Raw genomic sequence first — 20,000 nt, 5'->3', positions numbered from 1 at the left:
TCAGCACTTTTTTTTCTCGCACTACACTCTGTTTTGAATTTAATTTTGCCCGGTCACGAAGAAATATGAAATAACTCTCCACGCCAGCTCTCACACGGTGAGCGAGTTTGGCTTTGTTCACATCCAGATCTTAATAGCGTGACTGTAGGGAATCCAGCGTGTTTCTCCTGTTTCTGCTCTCGGCACAAACCCTCGCTGGGAAAGCGACGTTTAAAGCTTGGAGTGATTGAAGACTTCCTCCCTTCTGAAAGCTTGAGCGTTATCTTCGACAGTTCAGGCTTAAGATGATCTTCTTCTGCATGAGTTCAGGGTGATGTGTTCGCTTAGAGCTGGTCATAGTTTCAGGAGTTCTTCTTAATGTTTCTTCTCAGCTTCCTCTGCTCTTAGATATCTCAGATGTATCTTTGTTAAAGGTGGGGTCTCCGATTTTTGAGAAATGCTTCAGAAAACTGAGTCGGGCCGAATAATAAACAAAAATCAAAACAAAAACAAAACTAACGTGTAGCCAATGAGCAGAAAGGGGCGGGGCTTTTTAGATCTTCTAAAAATTGATGGGAACTTCTCTAGTTCTGAAATATTTCATTTCTGTTCATAGGGGGGCACGATGGCTTAGTGGTTAGCACGTCCAGGGGCGGGGGTTCTATTCCCGCCTCCGCCTTGTGTGTGTGGAGTTTGCATGTTCTCCCCGTGCCTCGGGGGTTTCCTCCGGGTACTCCGGTTTCCTCCCCCGGTCCAAAGACATGCATGGTAGGTTGATTGGCATCTCTGGAAAATAGTCCGTAGTGTGTGAGTGTGTGAGTGAATGAGAGTGTGTGTGCCCTGTGATGGGTTGGCACTCCGTCCAGGGTGTATCCTGCCTCGATGCCCGATGACGCCTGAGATAGGCACAGGCTCCCCGTGACCCGAGATAGTTCGGATAAGCGGTAGGAGATGAATGAATGAATGAATGAATGAATGAATGAATGAATGAATGAATTTCTGTTCTGTTCTTAACAGTCAAATTTATCTTCCTCTGGTGAATTTTAGGCTCTATTATTCCCTTGCTCTATTATTTTTCTATAACCTTTTAATGTTCACAGATCGTTCTATTCTCTTAAAGCTCCAGTTGATCTCCAGCTCTTAAAACTTGATGTGATCTTCCACTGCTCATAAATAAGGCTTGGACTGGATTTCTTCTACCGTATGTTAGATATTGCTCAACCGCGATGTTCCTCAACTCGGTTTTTACCAAGCTGGAGGCTGATTGTCGCTGCCCACGGGCTCGTCTGTTTACTGTCTCCAATGTCTTCCATTAAGAGCTTGGCTTGATCAAAACTCATTTCACCTCGCTGCAGAGACGCCCGCATTTCAGCCTCCAGTGGAGTTAGGAAAGAAGGAAGCATAGGCCAACTGTAACGCAAGGCTAAGAATAGCATACACATTGGGCTATGATTTATTGTTCTGTTCAAACTAGCAAGAGCAGGAGAGAAGGGTTTTATAAAATCATAATTAGCTTTAGCCCAACAGGGGTTTGTGAATTGGATCGTTGGTTAGTTTTGGCTCGCTCTGCTTTAGCGGTTTTGGCCTGAGACCCAATAATATCCATCACAGCTTCTAGCGTTATACAACTCTCAGCGTACCGAAAATGAAGTAAGTGAAAAAGAATTAAATGCTTTTATTGCTTAAGTACTGACAGTCGTAAGCAGCAAAAACGTTCCCCCGGTAGTCTCTCTCTGAGCCTTTCTGGAGCTTATTTTAAGACAACCACGCACCCTGGTGGATTAAAATGTAAAATATATCTCGACACTTATTTAGGTCAGCAGACAGCTTTTATTTAGTCAGAGTCATTGACGTACTGTTAGTTATCGATGATGAACAGGACACGTTTTGATAGCACCGTAATCGAGGCGAAAGAGCAGCAGGACAGAATGTTTGACTCGATGACGCATTGATGTTAATTACACCCTCTGTGTGTGTGTGTGTGTGTGTGTGTGTGTGTGTGTGTGTGTGTGTGTGTGTGTGTGTGTGTACACTTACTCGTGTGAGCAGGGCACATTTTGTCCATTATGGTGATTAAGACTGTAATAAAAACTGCAACCTGGCAGGAAAGCTGGCTATCGTGTCTGAACAGGGAAGTCAGGTGACAATCAGTCCACATTCCACACACCCACAAATTCAACACACACACACACACACACACACACACACACACACACACACACACACACACACACACACACACACAACAAATATCTGTATTTGGTTCTTATCTATAAGGATATGTTTCACAGCAGACTTCTTGTAAGTGGCTCTGGATAAGAGCGTGTGCAGCTAAATGCCGTAAACATCGACGCAAACCTCGATCACATCGATCAGCGTCTGTCATCACCGCCTGTTTATGAAGTTAAAGTAAACCTCCCGCTCCCAGAGTAGTCTGGACTCTTCGGGCCTACTGAAATATTTCACCTCGTTTCATCAGGGAGCGCTTTCACTGATGCAACCCGGGTTCAACCTGTTCGGATATCGCGAGGCGGCTACGCTACCTAGCGTTCACGTCGAGAAACGAGCGCGGTCTCGAGATAAGAGGACGTTTTTTTTTTATTGAACGTATTTTATTGAAAGTTTATGAGACTGTACAAAAATATACAAAAACATTTAACAATCAGGAACATTTTTACCATTAGTTCAGATCGACATACATGCACAGAGATATAACTATAACTATAAAAAAAATCTATAAATATTTTGAATGTATATCAGTTTAAGTCCTATGAGAACTGAAGGATGAGCCAAAGCTCGTATCAGAAGGAGTTCTGATTCAGAAACAGCTTTGGGTCGTTTCATGAGGAAAGATTTTCATTTTATAGATAATTGAAATGATGTGAAATAAAAATAAGGTGCAAATCGAATAATGTGCTGTTATAACTTTTGGGTATGATGAATGATCATGTGACAGAAGACTAGCTGTGGTTTGATTGAGGGACTCGATACTCAAGTAAGACATATATGTGTTATGGAGGACATGTGTATATATAAGGAGGCACGGTGGCTTAGTGGTTAGCACGTTCGCCTCACACCTCCAGGGTCGGGGGTTCGGTTCCCACCTCCGCCTTGTCTGTGTGGAGTTTGCATGTTCTCCCCGTGCCTCGGGGGTTTCCTCCGGGTTCTCCGGTTTCCTCCTCCAGTCCAAAGACATGCATAGTAGGTTGATTGGCATCTCTGGAAAATTGTCCGTAGTGTGTGTGTGAGTGAATGAGAGTGTGTGTGTGCCCTGTGATGGGTTGGCACTCCGTCCAGGGTGTATCCTGCCTCGATACCCGATGACGCCTGAGATAGGCACAGGCTCCCCGTGACCCGAGAAGTTCGGATGAGCGGTAGAAAATGAATGAATATATATATATAAGACTAAATAAGCAGAAGAGGATACATGAGAATGTCTGAGTTTCCATAGTGATGAACACGACGAAGGATACTCTCGTATACGGTCTTCCTCAAGGCACCAAATGGTCCTGAAACCTGGATGATGTTCTCCTACCTTTCTGCATGGCTTTAAACATGTTGAACTGTTTCTCATAATCAAAAACTGTTATTGTCTCATTCTCATCTGCTGAGTGTTTATGTATAAACAGTGTGTGTAAATCTGACTTCTGACCGAGTTAATGATGAGCAGACCGCAGGAAATGTGTGTGTGTGTGTGTGTGTGTGTGTGTGTGTGTGTGTGTGTGTGTGTGTGTGTGTGTGTGTGTGTGTGTGTGTGTGTGTGCGCGTGTGTGTTTCAGGACTTGACGCTGTTGGCCGCTGCTAAAAGTGACGCAAAGGCAGAGTCTGGTTTTTGCATGAGATCCTGCGGCCGATCAAATTCAACGACCTGAGACAGACAGAGACAAAAGATGAGACGGAGTGGATAGAAAGAAAGAAAAAAGAGAGAGACACACGGAGAAAACGTTACTATTCCTGTGACACAATGATTTAACTAAAATAATGCAGTCATGTGGATGAAGCCTGCAGAATTGATCTGAATTGAATTGAAAAGAGAGATAAAGAGAAGAGCGAGACAGAAAAGAGAGACGGGTAAATTGGAGCTAGTGAGACAGAAGGGAAATTGATGACAAAAAAGAGACAGTGTTAAAAGAGAAAGAGAAAGAAAGTGAGAGGCAGAATAACAGAAAAGAGAGGAAGATGGTGAAAGGTGTGTGTGTGTGTGTGTGAGAGAGAGAGAGAGAGAGAGAGAGAGAGGCAGACAGTGTGTGAGAGAGAGAGAGAGAGAGAGAGAGAGAGAGAGGCAGACGTACAGCGAGAGAGAGAGAGAGAGACAGAGAGAGAGAGAGACAGGCAGACAGACAGTGTGAGAGAGAGAGAGAGAGAGAGAGAGAGAGAGGCAGACGTACAGCGAGAGAGAGAGAGAGAGAGAGAGAGAGAGAGGCAGACGTACAGAGAGAGAGAGAGAGAGAGAGAGATAGACTAGAGATAGTGGCATATGTACAACCACAATCTAGAGATACGAGAAAGAGGATAGAAATATACACATCCACATACTCACTAAATGTCTCATAGTCTCTATATATCATCTCTCTCTATCATCTATATCTCTATCTCTCTCTCCCCCATCTATTTCCCCCCCTCGCTTTCCCTCTTCCCCCTCTCTTCTCTGTCTTTCTCTTCCGCCACCCCTCCCCCCTCTCCCTCTCTTCTCTTTTTCCTTTCCTTCCCTTCCCCTTTTCATTCCTTCCTATACTCTGTTTTCTCTCTTCATTTTTTTTTTTTTTTTTTTTTTTTTTTTTTTTTTTTTTTTGTTTTTTTTTTTTTTTCTTTTTTTATTTTTTTTTCCCCTTTCCCTTTTCCTGGACAAGGATGCGGTCACACTCGAGCACGGTGTTGATGCGGTTCTCTATGGTTAATTCATTGGTGCAGTGCCTGACTCCTTCTCTGATTTTTGGCTGGATCCGACTGGTCTGTCTCTGATTCATAATGGCCCGTCGCCCCTCTTCCATCCCCATTATCTTTCCACACCCCCCCCCCCACCCCCCACACCACCCCCCCACCACCCCCCCCACGCCCTCACTCCCCTTACCAGCACCTCGGGCTTCAGAATCTAGCTAAGGCCCATGTAGTAACACGCTATTCCTTCCCTTCACTAAATATCCCTCTTTCTCCCTTCCTTCCCCCGCCCCCCGCCCTCTTATATCTTTTCCTTGCCTCCCTCATATTTAGTCATGATAGATCAATTACATTACCCCCCCGCATCCCCCTGCCTCAAGCACGGACCTCCAGTTTTTTTTCTTATTCCCTCTTCTCTGGTCTTCTCCTGTGGTTTTTCTAGATCGTGCGGTTTTGTCTAGCTCTCACTAGCCTCTTTTATGACGGGTCCCCTCAAACACTCTTTCCTCTTCCCCCTTCAAAATCTACTTCTAACCGACTCAGGTGTCTAGACATCCTTCCTCTCTCAACAATAACGTATTCGAACGTAATCTCTAATACACACAATAATGTATTTAATGTTTGGAATAAACATGTCGAGTGAACTGTCACATGATCGAATGGCTATAAAGGAAATGACAAACAAACAAACAAACAAACAAACAAAGCTCTAATTAAGGTGGGGTCTGATGAGCAAAAAGGGGCCTGTCTTGTCAATATGCGGCGGAGAGAGTGTTCAGTGCGCATGTGTGACATTAGCAGAAAGTGGTTTTAACATTGACATGGAGGATAAAAACAAAGAAAGAAAGAGAAGAAAGACTTACGATAAGGACAAGAAGTAGGACGTGTTAATATAGGATCAGCTTTCCAGCACTGGAGAGAACTGAAGGAGCAGGAAGTCGGCCACATATTCACAGGTCGGAGTTTCCCGAGTCGATAACTCCTGAGCTAAACGCTGTTACTACACAAAACGCGGTTGTAGCTGCCTCTCTACATTACTACGATAGAAAAGAGGTGTTATTTGTGTAGTAACAGCGTTTAGCTCAGGAGTTATTGACTCGGGAAACTCCAACCTGTGAATATGTGGCCGACTTCCTGCTCCTTCAGTTCTCTCCAGCGCTGGAAAGCTGATCCTATATTAACACGTCCTACTTCTTGTCCTTATCGTAAGTCTTTCTTCTCTTTCTTTGTTTTTATCCTCCATGTCGATGTTAAAACCACTTTCTGCTAATGTCACACATGCACACTGAACACTCTCTCCACCCATATCGACAAGACACGCCCCTTTCTGCTCATTGGCCACACGTTTGTTTTGATTTTTGATTAGATTTTTACTTTGTCGTTCCGACTCAGTTTTCTGAAGCATTTCTCAAAAATCGGAGACCCAACCTTTAAAGGTCAGTTATGATTTCCGCTATTTTAACCAAATAATTTTTAAAAAACTAATAATAAAAAAATCACAGAATTCCGGGGATCTCCATTTGTTTTTGCATTTTAAAACTTGTGGCATTAAACACAACCGGATATCAATCTGTTAAGACTGTTTATGCACTGAACATTTCTGATGCAACAAAAGGTTTAGAAACTTCCAGAAACTACCAGACGGCCTACTGCTCTACCGTGTGGACATCTGTAGAGCTTAAAAATGGCTGAACTTCATGTCGACCCCGGATAACTGCTGTGCAGCCGAATCCATGAAAAAAACACAATGATGTCATTTTCCCAAATTATGTCAAAACCAAAAAAAAAAAAATCTGAATGTAATAAACCTAACATCATTTTCTGTATGAAAAGGAATATGATATGACATAAATCCACTGGGGTGTGTGTGTGTGTGTGTGTGTGTGTGTGTGTGTGTGTGTGTGTGAGTATGTGTGCTTACTTTGGAATTGCGAAGCAGTGCTCTGGCCATGCACATGAGCTGTCTCTCACCGACGGAAAAATTCTCGCCGTTCTCCACGACCGCCGAGTCCAGCTTCTGTGGCAAACTGGAGATCTACAAGCGACGCAGAGAGATGTTTGTTTCATTCATTCATTCATTTTCTACCGCTTATCCGAACTTCTCGGGTCACGGGGAGCCTGTGCCTATCTCAGGTGTCATCGGGCATCGAGGCAGGATACACCCTTGATGGAGTGCCAACCCATCACAGGGCACACACACACTCTCATTCACACACACACACACACACACTACGGACAGTTTTCCAGAGATGCCAATCAACCTACCATGCATGTCTTTGGACCGGGGGAGGAAACCGGTGTACCCAGAGGAAACCCCCGAGGCACGGGGAGAACATGCAAACTCCACACACACAAGGCGGAGGCGGGAATCGAACCCCGACCCTGGAGGTGTGAGGTGAACATGCTACTAACCACTAAGCCATCGTGACCCCCCACCCACTCTACAGTAAATAATGTAAATATAAATAATGTCCTTTCCACAACAGTTTATAATAGAGTAACCGAGAGCTCCCAAGGAACTAATGGGGCATCGCAAACTCTTAATCACTTCTCTTTAACACATACAGCTGCGTCTAACGTCAGGACCGATCTTTTAAATCTGTACTTACTGCATTTTTCATGTACGTTTTCTCCAGAGCCATCCAGATCTCCTCATCGGTGTACTTATTAAACGGGTCAAGGTTATACCTGTATAACATTTAACACACATTTAGGCTTTTAAGCAAAAATACAAGTCCATAAGCCTGTGTTCACATTCACAGATTCTTGACCTCGTATCTTGTTCGAAGTGATCCCGATAGCATTCCTAAATTCGCTAAGCTAATATTAGCGAGCATAATAAGATCATTTTATTAAAAATAAACATGCTATCATGCGGCGATCCGAGCTAAGGAGTTCACTTTTATGTCGTAATACGCCTAAAGCAATAAACTTACACTTTGACTAGGGAACGACATCTGACAGAAAACTCTTTTCCTCATCCTCACTCCACTCTTCATTCCCATCGCTATTCGCCATGTTGCCTCACTTTACTTTACTTATTTAACCCATGGGTCTGTTTGACCCGCTGGATTTTGGGGTTTTTAATTCAACACAATCAAAAATTTTATGTTAAAATTAGGGCTGGTAATTTATCGCGTTAATTAGATTAATTATTTATGAGAAAAAATAACGCGTTAATATTTTTAACGCATTTAACGCGCCCCGCCCCTCCCCACACCTCTACCAACGACTACACATCTTGCAATAAGCTGTAGTGGCGAGTGAGCCAAGCATGATGCCAAACGATCTGCCTGGCTTTCTGAAGGGCAAATTTAAATTCAAAACCCTTTCCGATGGAGCCACTGATAAAAACCAAAGTCCTTTGCGTTCTCTGCAATAAGGAATTCGCATACCATCTAAGTAGTTCTAGCATGAAATACCACCTGAACTCAAAACATATCGCGAGCTCCGCAGTTAGCACAACCCCGGATGCTACAGGCAAGCTCCGCCAAACCACGCTGACTGAAAATCGTCGCAAATTAAGTAAGTCGTCCGCAGAAACACTAACGAAAGCGATATCTAAATGGATTGCAATGGACGGTAGGCCTGTTAATATTGTGGAAGACAAGGGGTTAATGGATGCTTTTCGAAATGCGATGTTACGGCCATTGTAGCCTAAGTGATAGGCTTGTGTTAAATAAAAAAAAAAACTGCTTTTTGTTATATTGGTTCAATCTTCCTCAAACACAATCATTTTAAATGACATTTTGGGGGAAATTCTCAACTAATATTTATGTGCAATTAAATGCGATTAATTAGATCAATTAATCGCCACATCATGTAATTAATTAGATTAAAAAAATTTTGAATCGCTTACCAGCCCTAGTTAAAATACTATACAGATGTTTACTTCATCCCAATTGCAAGCAATATAAACAGCATATATGGTTAATATTTGCCCTTATCTTTATTACGTCACATTTTTTCATGTTAATGTAGTTTTTTAATAAAATGTAATAAAAAAAAAAAGAAACTCGAATTTAATCAAGTTATGAGTGGAAAAAAATCAACAAATTTTTTTCAAGGAAGAAAAGTTTTTCAAAACTATTGATGTTTATGAATATGGGTCCCACAGACCCGAACAACATACGAGGGTTAACTCTATGTAAAAGTGAGCAACTCGCAGACATTCTATCGTTTTGTATCGCCGCCGGTGCGAATGCAAGTGTAGTCCTCCGCTAAGCTTCGGACGGCAGAGATAAGAGCCGAGAAGTTACCTGACGGTTCCGATAAAGAGGACCGGGTCCTGTGGGATGATGGACAACTGACTGCGAAGGTCCTGGAGCCCTAAAGTGCAGACGTCCACGCTGTCGATCACAATAGTGCCCCCTGCAGGCTCCACCAAACGAAAGAGAGCCACACCGAGTGACGATTTACCTGCGCAATCGTGATAACATTACTATTAATACTTTAAAAACAGATCCTGTCTTTCTTAAAATATCTACTGCTTTCAAAAGATCAGAAAAGTTCAACAAGCAGCATATCACCTGAGCCGGTACGCCCTACGATGCCGAGTTTCTCTCGTGGTTTGATTGTGAGCTGGAGTTGATCGAGCACGATCGGCGTGTTCTCTCTGTACCTCATGCTGTAGTTCTTGAAGGTGATAGAGCCGTCCTGCGGCCAGCCTGAAGGGATGTCCACGCCTTTCACTTTGCGAGGCGCTTCAGACACACAGCCCTGTGAAAATGTTAAACGACGATCAAATCAGCGAATATATATCTACATGTTAGATGGCCACGTTCACACTGCAAGTCTTAACGCTCAATTCGGATATTTTGCTCAGATCTGATTTTTTTTGTTTGGCTGTTCACATTACCTTTTAAAATGTGGCCTATATCCGATACCAGTGTGAACCGTTTGCTGTTTCAAACTGACCCGCATGCGAAAACGAACGATAACGATGACGTCACACGCGGCACGCCGTCGCGCTAAAAAGTCGGCGAGGTTACGGAGGAAGTATTGTATCATCTGGTGCAAGCAAACATATCATGTAATGCTATAATGTGATGTATTCAATGCAAACATTATGAGCTGGTTCACGTAACCACTTAATATAACACTCTTAACACACACACGTTACCAGTCACATTTGTGTCACGTTTTCGCCGGCGCAAAAAAAAAATTAATTAAATTAAAAAAAATTTCGCCGGCACATAATTGTGACGAATGTCGATGTAGATTGACGTAAAAGTCGCATCAAATCCGACTTGGTTGTTCACACTGCGGCCACATTTGAAAAAATCAGATCTGTGCCAGATTTGAGTGTTCACACTACTCCTGAAGAAGTCTGACCTGGTCACTCGACCCCAAAAAAATCAGATTTGGGCCACTTTTACCTGCAGTGTGAACGTGGCCTTAGAGGCTAAACCATATTTCTATATCACTATGACAAGCGTTAAAATGGATAATCTGTCAAGTATTGAGGTAAACTATGGAATGTCTCACTGTGATGTACTCCAGAAGTCTCTCCACTGAGGTAAACTTCGCCTCCACTTCCGTAGAGAGCCTCACAACAAACTGTAGAATGCCCGTCAACTACAGGGAATTAAAACACACACGAATAAGCAACACATGAAAACACTTTGCTACACACCACTGCAATGCTTAACACTAACCCTGAGCTAAAATCATCATTGTGTGTGTGTGTGTGTGTGTGTGTGTGTGTGTGTGTGTGTGTGTGTGTGTGTGTGTGTGTGTGTGTGTGTGTGTGTGTTACCTGTATGGTATATGATAGGGCCAGACCCTTGAGTGAAGTATTGATGACATCGTTGGAGGTGAGCACTACAAACAGTCCCACAATCAGAGTAACCGATGCAGACAGGAAGTCCAGCCAGAAGGACAGCCAACGTGTGCCACAGTTAAACAACAGGAAGTGATTAGAGTTATTATCATTCAGCACTTTAAACCTGTGAAGGAAACAGTCGCATCGCAAAACACACACCGAGGTTATGACATCGTTAGTGCGAGTAAATACTGTACTAAAATATGAGATTTGATCGATCGTTGAGATGTTTTTGTACTTTTGCATGTACTGTCCTCTTTTGTCGTAAGCGTGGATGGTGCTGAGGCCCTGGATGACGGAGGTAGTGAGAGAGATGCAGGGAGAGCGGCTCACGTTCTCCATCCGCTTCATCTCTCGAATGCTCCTCTGGAAGATGCTAAACCAACACGATGCAGCAGAATGTTAGGACAAAGCAATCTCACATATTTGTAGTGCAAAAGTTTGCATCATCTTAAGACAAATTGGAGAAATATAGTATGGAGTAAAAATTAAGAAAATCCCAGTCTGCCATTTTCACATCGATCAGCAGATGGCAGCGTTTATGTATCCAAACTTTCCATATGAGCAAGCGGTGGCAGAAAATATACGCCTTAATAAATAAACGTAGATGCTCATGTGGGAGGTTGTTTGGTTACATGAACACTGACACAGACTGTAATAATCACATGAACAATAATGAATAGTTTTGCTTTTTGTATCATGACTTTCCTTTATCTCATCTAATTGTACATTGCGAGGAATGTTAAATCTTACTAGAGGATGACAGCAAAGATGGCGCCCAATGCAGCGACGACAATGAGGAGGAAGGGAAAAACAATGCAGATGGTCAAGAGAGTGGTGGTGACGATGAGGCAGAACTGCAAGAAGTTCTCCATGTTGAACGGCAGCGCCGTGTCGATCTCATCTAGATCTTTGCTGAAGCGATTCACCATACGGCCGGTAGGGGTCGTGTCGAAGAAGCTCATAGGACTGGACAGGATCTAATGGGTGAAGTTACAGCATTCATCACTATACTATACCACTTTTATACTATACTACACTATACTATATTTACACTATACTATACCACATTAACACTATACTATATTATACTACACTACACTATACTATACTATACTACACTATACAATACTATATTACATTAATACTATACTACAGTATACTATACTATATTTACACTATACTATACCACATTATAACTATACTACACTATACGATACCACGTTAATACTATACTATACTATACCACATTAATACTATACTATACTATATTTACACTATACTATACCACATTATAACTATACTACACTATACTATACTATACCACATTAATACTATACTATACTATATTTACACTATACTACACCACATTAATACTACACTATACTATACTATACTATACCATATTAATTCTATACTATACCACATTAAAACTATACTATACTATATTTACACTATACTATACCACATTAATACTATACTATATTTACACTGTACTATACTATATATATTTACACTATACTATACCACATTAATACTATACTATACAATACCACATTAATTCTGTACTATACTATATTTACACTATACTATACCACATTAATACTATACTATATTTACACTGTACTATACTATATATATATTTAGACTATACTATACCACATTAATACTATACTGTACTATATTTACACTATACTATACCACATTAATTCTATACTATACTACACTATACTATACCACATTAATACTATACTGTACTATACTATACCACATTATTTCTATACTATACTACACTATACCATACCACATTAATTCTATACTATATTTACACTATACCATACCACATTAATATTATACTATACTATACTATACTATACTATACTATACTATACTATACTATACTATACTATACCACATTAATACTATACTATACTATACTATACTATACTATACTATACTATACCACATTAATATTATACTATACTATACTATACCACATTAATACTATACTATAATATACCATACCATACCACATTAATACTATACTATACTATACTATACAACACTATACTATATATTCTCTACTATACTTTACTATAATACCTTGTACTGCATTATACAATACTGCACTGCATAATATTATGCTATACTTTGTACTGCACTGTGCCATATACTGTACTATACTATATTATACTGTACTGCATGGTGCTATATTATAATATAGTACTTTTTTGTGTATACATTTCTTTCAAGTCATCTAGATGTATTCGGACATTAATTTTCACAGCTAATGGTCAGGATAATATAATCCCAGTGGTTGTGTGGGAAAGTCTCACCCTTCTGAACATGGTGTCGTGGAGTTTAGAGGAAGCGTGCAGCGTCACTTTAGTGAAAGAAAAACCCTTCATGCCGCTCAGGACCACCATAACCACCACACTCAAGCCATATACCAACTGATAGAAGCCCAGATCTGGATTTTTGGAGATGTCATTGATGGTCGAGTTGAGATTTGTTGTATTCTAATGCATATAACACATATAGTTAAATAGTGTAATCATATCTGCACTAACCGATTAAACAAGAATGATTTCATATTAACAGTCCTTCAAGTTATAATTCTATATCATTTTAGTACTGACGATCCAAAGCCGGTTTACCAGTTTACTTATCCCGGTTTCAACCAGATATTTTGCCTCCTTACCGGGAAACAGTGGAAATACAGTATTAATACTGTTATAAGCTAATTCCATGTTTGGGAATTTTAAGTTAATTGATTGGAAAGTTCTACTCTAATTTTACTTTATATTACAATTTGTGGTTCTCGAGATCGTCTAAACTGTCAGCCATTCGCATGAATTAGAAAAAGTAACACAGAGCTGTTTAGGTAACAAATTTGCAGGATCCCCTGAAATAAGAAGAAAGTTTGAAAGCATGATTGCTTTTAGCATGCTTTGTTCTTTGGAGATTATTTCTAAATTTTAAGTGATCTCTGGTAATACAATATAGCCATCATTTTGTGTGTGTGTGTGTGTGTGTGTGTGTGTGTGTGTGTGTGTGTGTGTGTGTGTGTGTGTGTGTGTGTGTGTGTGTGTGTTACCCCGGAGCCTTGACTTAGCCAGTAACTGAGCCACCAGTTGGAGAAGGCAGTCATTCCCACCAGCAGGATGAAGGATAGCATGACAAAAAACAACAGAATGTAACCTAAACGGAACAAGAGACAAAGAGACGAGACAGAGAGCAAAAATAATAAGTGAGCAAAAGAGAGTGAGAGTATGAGTGAGTGAGTGAGTGAGTGAGTGAGTGAGTGAGTGAGTGAGTGAGTGAGTGAGTAAGTGAGTGAGTGAGTAAGAGAGAGTTAAGAGTGTGTTTGTGTGTGTGTGTGTGTCTGTGTGTGTACGTGTGTGTACGTGTGCACGTCTGTGAGTGTATGTGTGTGTACGTATGCCCATGTCTCTGTGTATGTGTGCATGTGTGTGTGCGTGTCTGTATGTGTGTGTACGTGTGCACATGTCTGTGTGTGTGTCTGTATGTGTGTACGTGTGTGTACATGTACACGTCTGTGAGTGTATGTGTGTGTGTGTGTACGTGTGCCCATGTCTCTATGTGTGTGTGCGTGTGTGTGTGTGTGTATGTGTGTCTGTCTGTATGTGTGTGTACGTGTGCACATGTCTGTGTGTGTGTCTGTATGTGTGTACGTGTGTGTACGTGTACACGTCTGTGGGTGTATGTGTGTGTGTGTGTGTACGTGTGCACATGTCTGTGTGTGTGTGTGTGTGTGTGTGTTACCTCCAGCAGCATGACAGTATTCATGGTAAGTTCTGAAAGTAACTGATCCTTCCTGAGAGACCTCCTTGGTGACGAGCTGGTCTTTAGGCTCTGAAGGTCAGAAACACATTTAAATGAGCAGGTCTAATTACTGTCCTGACTTAAAGCATGCTTATAGATATTTGACACATGGACACGAGAATTACGTCACCTTTTGTATCCTGAGCATCGGGTGCTGGTTTAAGTCTCTCATCGGACATGTCAAAGGCTGGACAAGACAACAACAAACACCGACATGGAATAAATGATTAGAGAATTCTATAAAATATTTTAGAATACTCGTCTTTGGATGGTTGAAATTTGTGCAACTGGAAGCCAGAAATCCTCCCAAAATTTTCAAAGCCTTATCAAACCTCTGACCTGCATTTACGATTCCGTCACTTTTGGACCCTGCCCTGGCCTGTTTGGTGTGCTCCGTGGAATCAGTGGGGCTCGTCGGGGCTTCCTCCTTTGTCTCCTTCAAAACATAACGATTCAAAATCCCATTTTACAACGCACATGAAAAAATCCATGAGCTAAATAGATAAATTAAAGTGCCGTTACTTACGTCACTCTGTTCCAGCTGGTAGTTGTTGATGAGATGTGCGTAGCGACCATTTGCTTTCATCAGTGCACTGTGCGGTCCGCCTTCCTTAATCTTGCCGTCGTCCAAGAGCAAGACCTCATCACAGAATTCCAAATACTGCAGAGAGAGAGAGAGAGAGAGAGAGAGAGAGAGAGAGAGAGAGAGAGAGAGAGAGAGAGAGAGAGAGAGAGAGAGAGCAAGAGGGAGAGAGAGAGAGAGAGAGAGAGAGAGAGAGAGAGAGAGAGAGACAGAGAGAGAGACAGAGAGAGACAGAGAGAGACAGAGAGAGCCCCTCTCTCTCGCGCGCATCGCTCTCTCTCTCTCTCTCTCTCTCTCTCGCTCCCTCTCTCTCCTTCTCCTCTTTCTCTCTCTCTCTCTCTCTCTCTCTCTCCCAAGAGATAATACATCTAGAGACAGCGATCTCAACCATCTCGACTACTATCAGAATCGATGATCTATAGCTCCCTAGAGAGTCCCGCTATATAGTAGCGCTCGCGATTCTAGAACTCTATAATCTCTCTCTCTCTCCCTTTTTATCTCTCTATCTCTCTCTCCCTCTCTCTCCCTCTCCCTCCTATTTCTCTCTCTCTCTCTCTCTTCTCTCTCTCTCTCTCTCTCGCTCTTCTCTCGCTCTCTCTCTCTTCTCTCTCTCTCTCTCTCTCGCTCTTATCTCGATCTATCTATATTCTCTCTCTCTCTCTCTCTCTCTCTCTCTCCCTCTCCCTCTTTTCTCTCTATCTCGGCTCTCTCTCTCTCTCTCTCTCTCTCTCTCTCTATCTCTCTCCCTCTCTCCCTCTATCTTCCCTCTGATATAGAGAGAGAGAGCTATATATATACAGCGATATATATACATAGTATCCTAAAGATGGATAGCGCTCTCCATATATATAGACCTAGAAGCAAAGAGATAGAAGAGATAGACCAGAGAGAGCAATAGAGAAGAGAGATATAGCGAGCGTGAGAGAGAGCCACGAGAGAGAGACGAAGAGATACCGAGAGAGCAAGATGATCATCACTAACACATTCTCGATCGCACGAACAGGAAAAAAGAACACGCGCCCTCTCTCTCCCTCATCTCTCTAGAGATGATAGCTCTATCTCCTAGATATAGAGATATCGTAACAGATTTTAAGTTAGAGACATAAAAAAAAGAAATGATGCATGATAACCCCCAATTGTGAGTTAAACATTAAAAGAGAGGTAAATAAACGGCTGGAACGATGAAGTTTGGGTGGTTGATGTTTACCCATGTCCTGAGTTATCATGATTCAGCCAAAGAGTGTGTTGAGGATGACTTCACTTATTCCTCTCTTTGATATCAGACCTAGATAGCGATAGACCTACATAGCGATATGTAGAATGCTCCGTTCTGATTGGTGATCAATTTTAAATCATAATTTTTGTTTTAACAATTTATGGAAGGAGGATCCAGTGTAAGGGATTTGTAGCAAATTGCTTGTTTCTTCCAAAATATGTCTGAAAGAATTTCCCTCCTGCTAAACATGGTCATATTTAATATATATATATACAGTGAATAGAAATAACTGCTCTATTTAGTTTGTTCACGCTAGTTGACTGGCAACGTAGATCGAGGGTAGATCTATAAACAAAGACCAAAAGTGCTCTAAGTACCTGAAGTTGATGTGTGACCAAGATCACGCTCTTGCCCTTTAGCTCTTTCTTGATGCACTCTTCAAAGATGTGCTTGCCCACATGGGCGTCGACCGCAGACAGAGGGTCGTCCAAAAGGAAGATGTCTCGGTCGGAGTAGACGGCTCTCGCTAGGCTGACTCTCTGCTTCTGACCACCTGATAGGTTCAGACCGCGCTCTCCAATCTAAATACACACATTACAAAAAATGCATCGTTATACATTCTCCAGCTGAGAGAGAGAGAGAGAGAGAGAGAGAGAGAGAGAGAGAGAGAGAGAGAGACAGAGAGAGAGAGACAGAGAGAGAGAGACAGAGAGAGAGAGAGAGAAAGAAAAAGAGAGAGAGAGGAAGAAAGCAAACGAGCAGCAGAGAGAGAGAGAGAGAGAGAGAGAGAGAGAGAGAGACAGAGAGAGAGAGACAGAGAGAGAGAGAGACAAAGACAGAGAGAGAGAGAGAGAGAAAGAAAGACAGACAGAGAGAGAGAGAGAGAGAGAGAGAGAGAGAGAGAGAGAGAGAGAGAGAAAGAAAGACAGAGAGAGAGAGAAAGACAGAGAGACAGAGAGAATGAGAGAGAGAGAGAGAGAGAGAGAGAGAGAGAGAGACAGACAGACAGACAGACAGACAGACAGACAGAGAGACAGAGAGAGAGAGAGAGAGAGAGAGAGAGAGAGAGAGAGAGAGACAGACAGACAGACAGAGAGACAGAGAGAGACAAAGACAGAGAGAGAGAAAGAAAGAGAGAGAGAGAGAGAGAGAGAGAGAGAGAGAGAAAGACAGAGAGAGAGAGAAAGACAGAGACAGAGAGAGAGACAGACAGACAGACAGACAGACAGACAGACAGACAGAGAGAGACAGACAGACAGAGAGAGAGACAGTGAGAGAGACAGAGAGAGAGAGAGAGACAGAGAGAGAGAGAGACAGACAGACAGACAGAGAGAGAGACAGTAAGAGAGACAGAGAGAGAGAGACAGAGAGAGAGAGAGAGAAAGACAGAGAGAGAGACAGAGATTTTTTTGATTTTTTAAAGGAGACTTTATTTACAGACTTAAAAAAGTCACACTGATCGTGACATCACAAAGTCAAAATAAATAAATATATATATATATACAAAGGACAGGACCCCACCATCACACAAAAAGCTGTGAAAAAACCAATTCGTCATCAACTGCAACACAAAGCGTTTCTATTGCACCAAATTAACTCAAACATTTCCAGATTCCCCGTCAGTCTGTAAAACTGGTGATCAATCGCAATTCTAGCCTTAACAGTGCGTACAAACACCGCCCGTGCGTCATGTCCGGCTCTTTGTTCCATTTTGTTTTTTCTTGTAACGTAGATGGCTAATTTTGCTTGGCCTAGTAAGAAATTCAACAATTGACACACGTGTCGTTTTCTCTGCACGTACCTGTTTCCAAAGATAAAAATCTGCAAAGAAAAAGGTTCGTCAAACCCACAAAAATAACTCCTTCAGTATCTTAAAGACAGGTTCTCGTCTGCGACATTTCATAAAAGCTTGATAAACAGTTTCCCTTTCAAGACAGAATGGACATTCTGGGTTCACTTCAGGATTTAAGACAGAAACAAAAGCATTAACTGCAATAATCCCGTGTATAATCCTCCACCGAATGTCTCCTAGCCTTTTCGATAACGGTGGCTTATACAACACTCTCCACTCAGGTTTAACAGTATCACTCACCCCCAATACTGCACGCCAAGGTGAGTCAGTTCTACTGTTCAACCACTTCTTGTTGAACACTTTAACACAAGCTTTGTAAAAAGTCTTACTTGAACTTGATAGGAAATCCAATGTACATTTTGCAGGATCCAGAAAGGCTCCTGTAACCTCATGTAGCTTAGGGGCCAAATGCACGTTTGGAAAAGGGTCTTCGGGAACTAGAGGTTTTCCATCTTCAAACCAGTCTTTCACCATCCTTAGCTCCTCAGTAGTGAGAGAGGATTTCCACTTCTCTAGCAGCTGTGTGGTTAGTCGAGCTGACCTGATTCCCAGGTGTGCTGCTGTGCTGTTCACATCTGCCAGATTCGGTCCTGCAAAGTTCAGCAAGCTGCCTAACGTTACAGTCCTTGAGTTTTGAAGAACTTTGTTGAGTCCTAACAGGTTACTATTAGTAGATGTTAAGTCCAATCGAGCCCCGTGGACTAGAGGTTCCTCAAGCAGCCAGTGGAGAGAACATGCAGCCTCCGTCCTCTGCCTGCTGAATAAACTCCACACCTTGAACAGATTTCTGTAGAACGCTGGCAATTTCAGAGTGTCAACTTTACAGGGATCCATCAGAAAGAGCGACTTACTCAGGTTCAATCCTTCTGTGCTGTTTAAGATCGAGCATGCGGCAGCTCTCCAGTTGGATTCTGCAGGTCCATTCAGAAGTCTCTGTAGAAATTGCAGGCGAAAGGCTGCTGCCCTGCTTTGTAGATGGATGAGACCTTGTCCACCTTCTTCCCTTGGCAAAAACAACACACTTTGTGGAACCCAATGCAAATTATCCCAGAAAAAGTCCACTAATACAGCTTGTACCTCTTTCAGAAAACTTACCGGGGGGTCAAGACAAGCCATTCTGTGCCACAATAAGGACGCCACTAGATTGTTGACTATTAAAACCCTTCCTCTATATGACATATTCGGTACTAGCCATTTCCACTTTGCTAATCGGCCCTTAACCTTCTCAAGTAACCCTTCCCAATTCTTCATCATGTCTGCCTCGTCTCCTAAAACAACCCCCAGGTATTTGAAACCCCCTCTCCTCCACGTCAGCCCCTCCGGAAGCTTTGGTTTTTCGCCCGGCCAGTTCCCAAACAATAAGGCCTCACTCTTGCTCCAATTCACTTTAGCCGAGGATAGCACGTTAAACTGTTCCAGTAACGTTGCTAGGGCGTCTACATCGCTTTGCTTTGTTATTAAAACTACAATGTCATCGGCATATGCTGCTACTTTTATGCCATTTCCACTATTTGATAAGTGTAGACCATTCATCTTTGATCTAATCTGTTGTAACAGAGGTTCTATAGCAATTGAGTACAGCATCCCAGACAGCGAACAGCCTTGTCGTACCCCTCTACAAGCTTTAAAAGGAGAGCATAAGTTACCGTTTATCTTCAATACACTCTCAGCGTCACAATAGAGCACCTTAACTTTCTCAATAAAATCTGTGCAAAAACCAAAAAACTGTAGAACGTCCCATAAGTATTTGTGCTCGATTCTGTCAAAGGCTTTCTCTTGGTCTAAGGAGATCAAACCAAAGTCTAACTTAAATCTTTTGGAG

At 42.0% G+C, this 20,000-nt stretch overlaps 1 protein-coding gene across 5 annotated transcripts in view; it reads right to left on the bottom strand.

Annotated features, from left to right (window-relative positions):
* Positions 1 to 3,568: 3,568 nt before the first annotated feature.
* Positions 3,569 to 20,000, bottom strand: part of abcc12 (ATP-binding cassette, sub-family C (CFTR/MRP), member 12) — a 30,165-nt gene continuing 13,733 nt past the window's right edge. For 4 of the 5 annotated variants that reach the window (XM_047821034.1, XM_047821033.1, XM_047821040.1 and 1 more), the window contains 15 exons: positions 16,704 to 16,907; positions 15,054 to 15,188; positions 14,867 to 14,963; positions 14,658 to 14,714; positions 14,468 to 14,557; positions 13,779 to 13,882; positions 13,018 to 13,200; positions 11,435 to 11,661; positions 10,920 to 11,057; positions 10,616 to 10,805; positions 10,345 to 10,434; positions 9,387 to 9,576; positions 9,117 to 9,276; positions 7,467 to 7,545; positions 6,196 to 6,892 (listed from right to left, as the gene is read on the bottom strand). In XM_047821034.1, the coding sequence (XP_047676990.1) occupies positions 6,629 to 6,892; positions 7,467 to 7,545; positions 9,117 to 9,276; positions 9,387 to 9,576; positions 10,345 to 10,434; positions 10,616 to 10,805; positions 10,920 to 11,057; positions 11,435 to 11,661; positions 13,018 to 13,200; positions 13,779 to 13,882; positions 14,468 to 14,557; positions 14,658 to 14,714; positions 14,867 to 14,963; positions 15,054 to 15,188; positions 16,704 to 16,907 (2,208 nt within the window). In that variant the 3' untranslated portion in view covers positions 6,196 to 6,628. Of the gene's footprint in view, positions 3,850 to 4,810; positions 4,980 to 6,195; positions 6,893 to 7,466; positions 7,546 to 9,116; positions 9,277 to 9,386; positions 9,577 to 10,344; positions 10,435 to 10,615; positions 10,806 to 10,919; positions 11,058 to 11,434; positions 11,662 to 13,017; positions 13,201 to 13,778; positions 13,883 to 14,467; positions 14,558 to 14,657; positions 14,715 to 14,866; positions 14,964 to 15,053; positions 15,189 to 16,703; positions 16,908 to 20,000 lie in introns of those variants that run through there. The other variant, XM_047821049.1, reaches the window with a different exon arrangement.

Source organism: Tachysurus fulvidraco, chromosome 1 (assembly GCF_022655615.1).
Source record: "Tachysurus fulvidraco isolate hzauxx_2018 chromosome 1, HZAU_PFXX_2.0, whole genome shotgun sequence".
Taxonomy (NCBI): domain Eukaryota; kingdom Metazoa; phylum Chordata; class Actinopteri; order Siluriformes; family Bagridae; genus Tachysurus; species Tachysurus fulvidraco.
The sequence above is the reverse complement of the archived record's forward strand: the minus strand, read 5'-3'. Positions and strand labels throughout refer to the sequence as shown.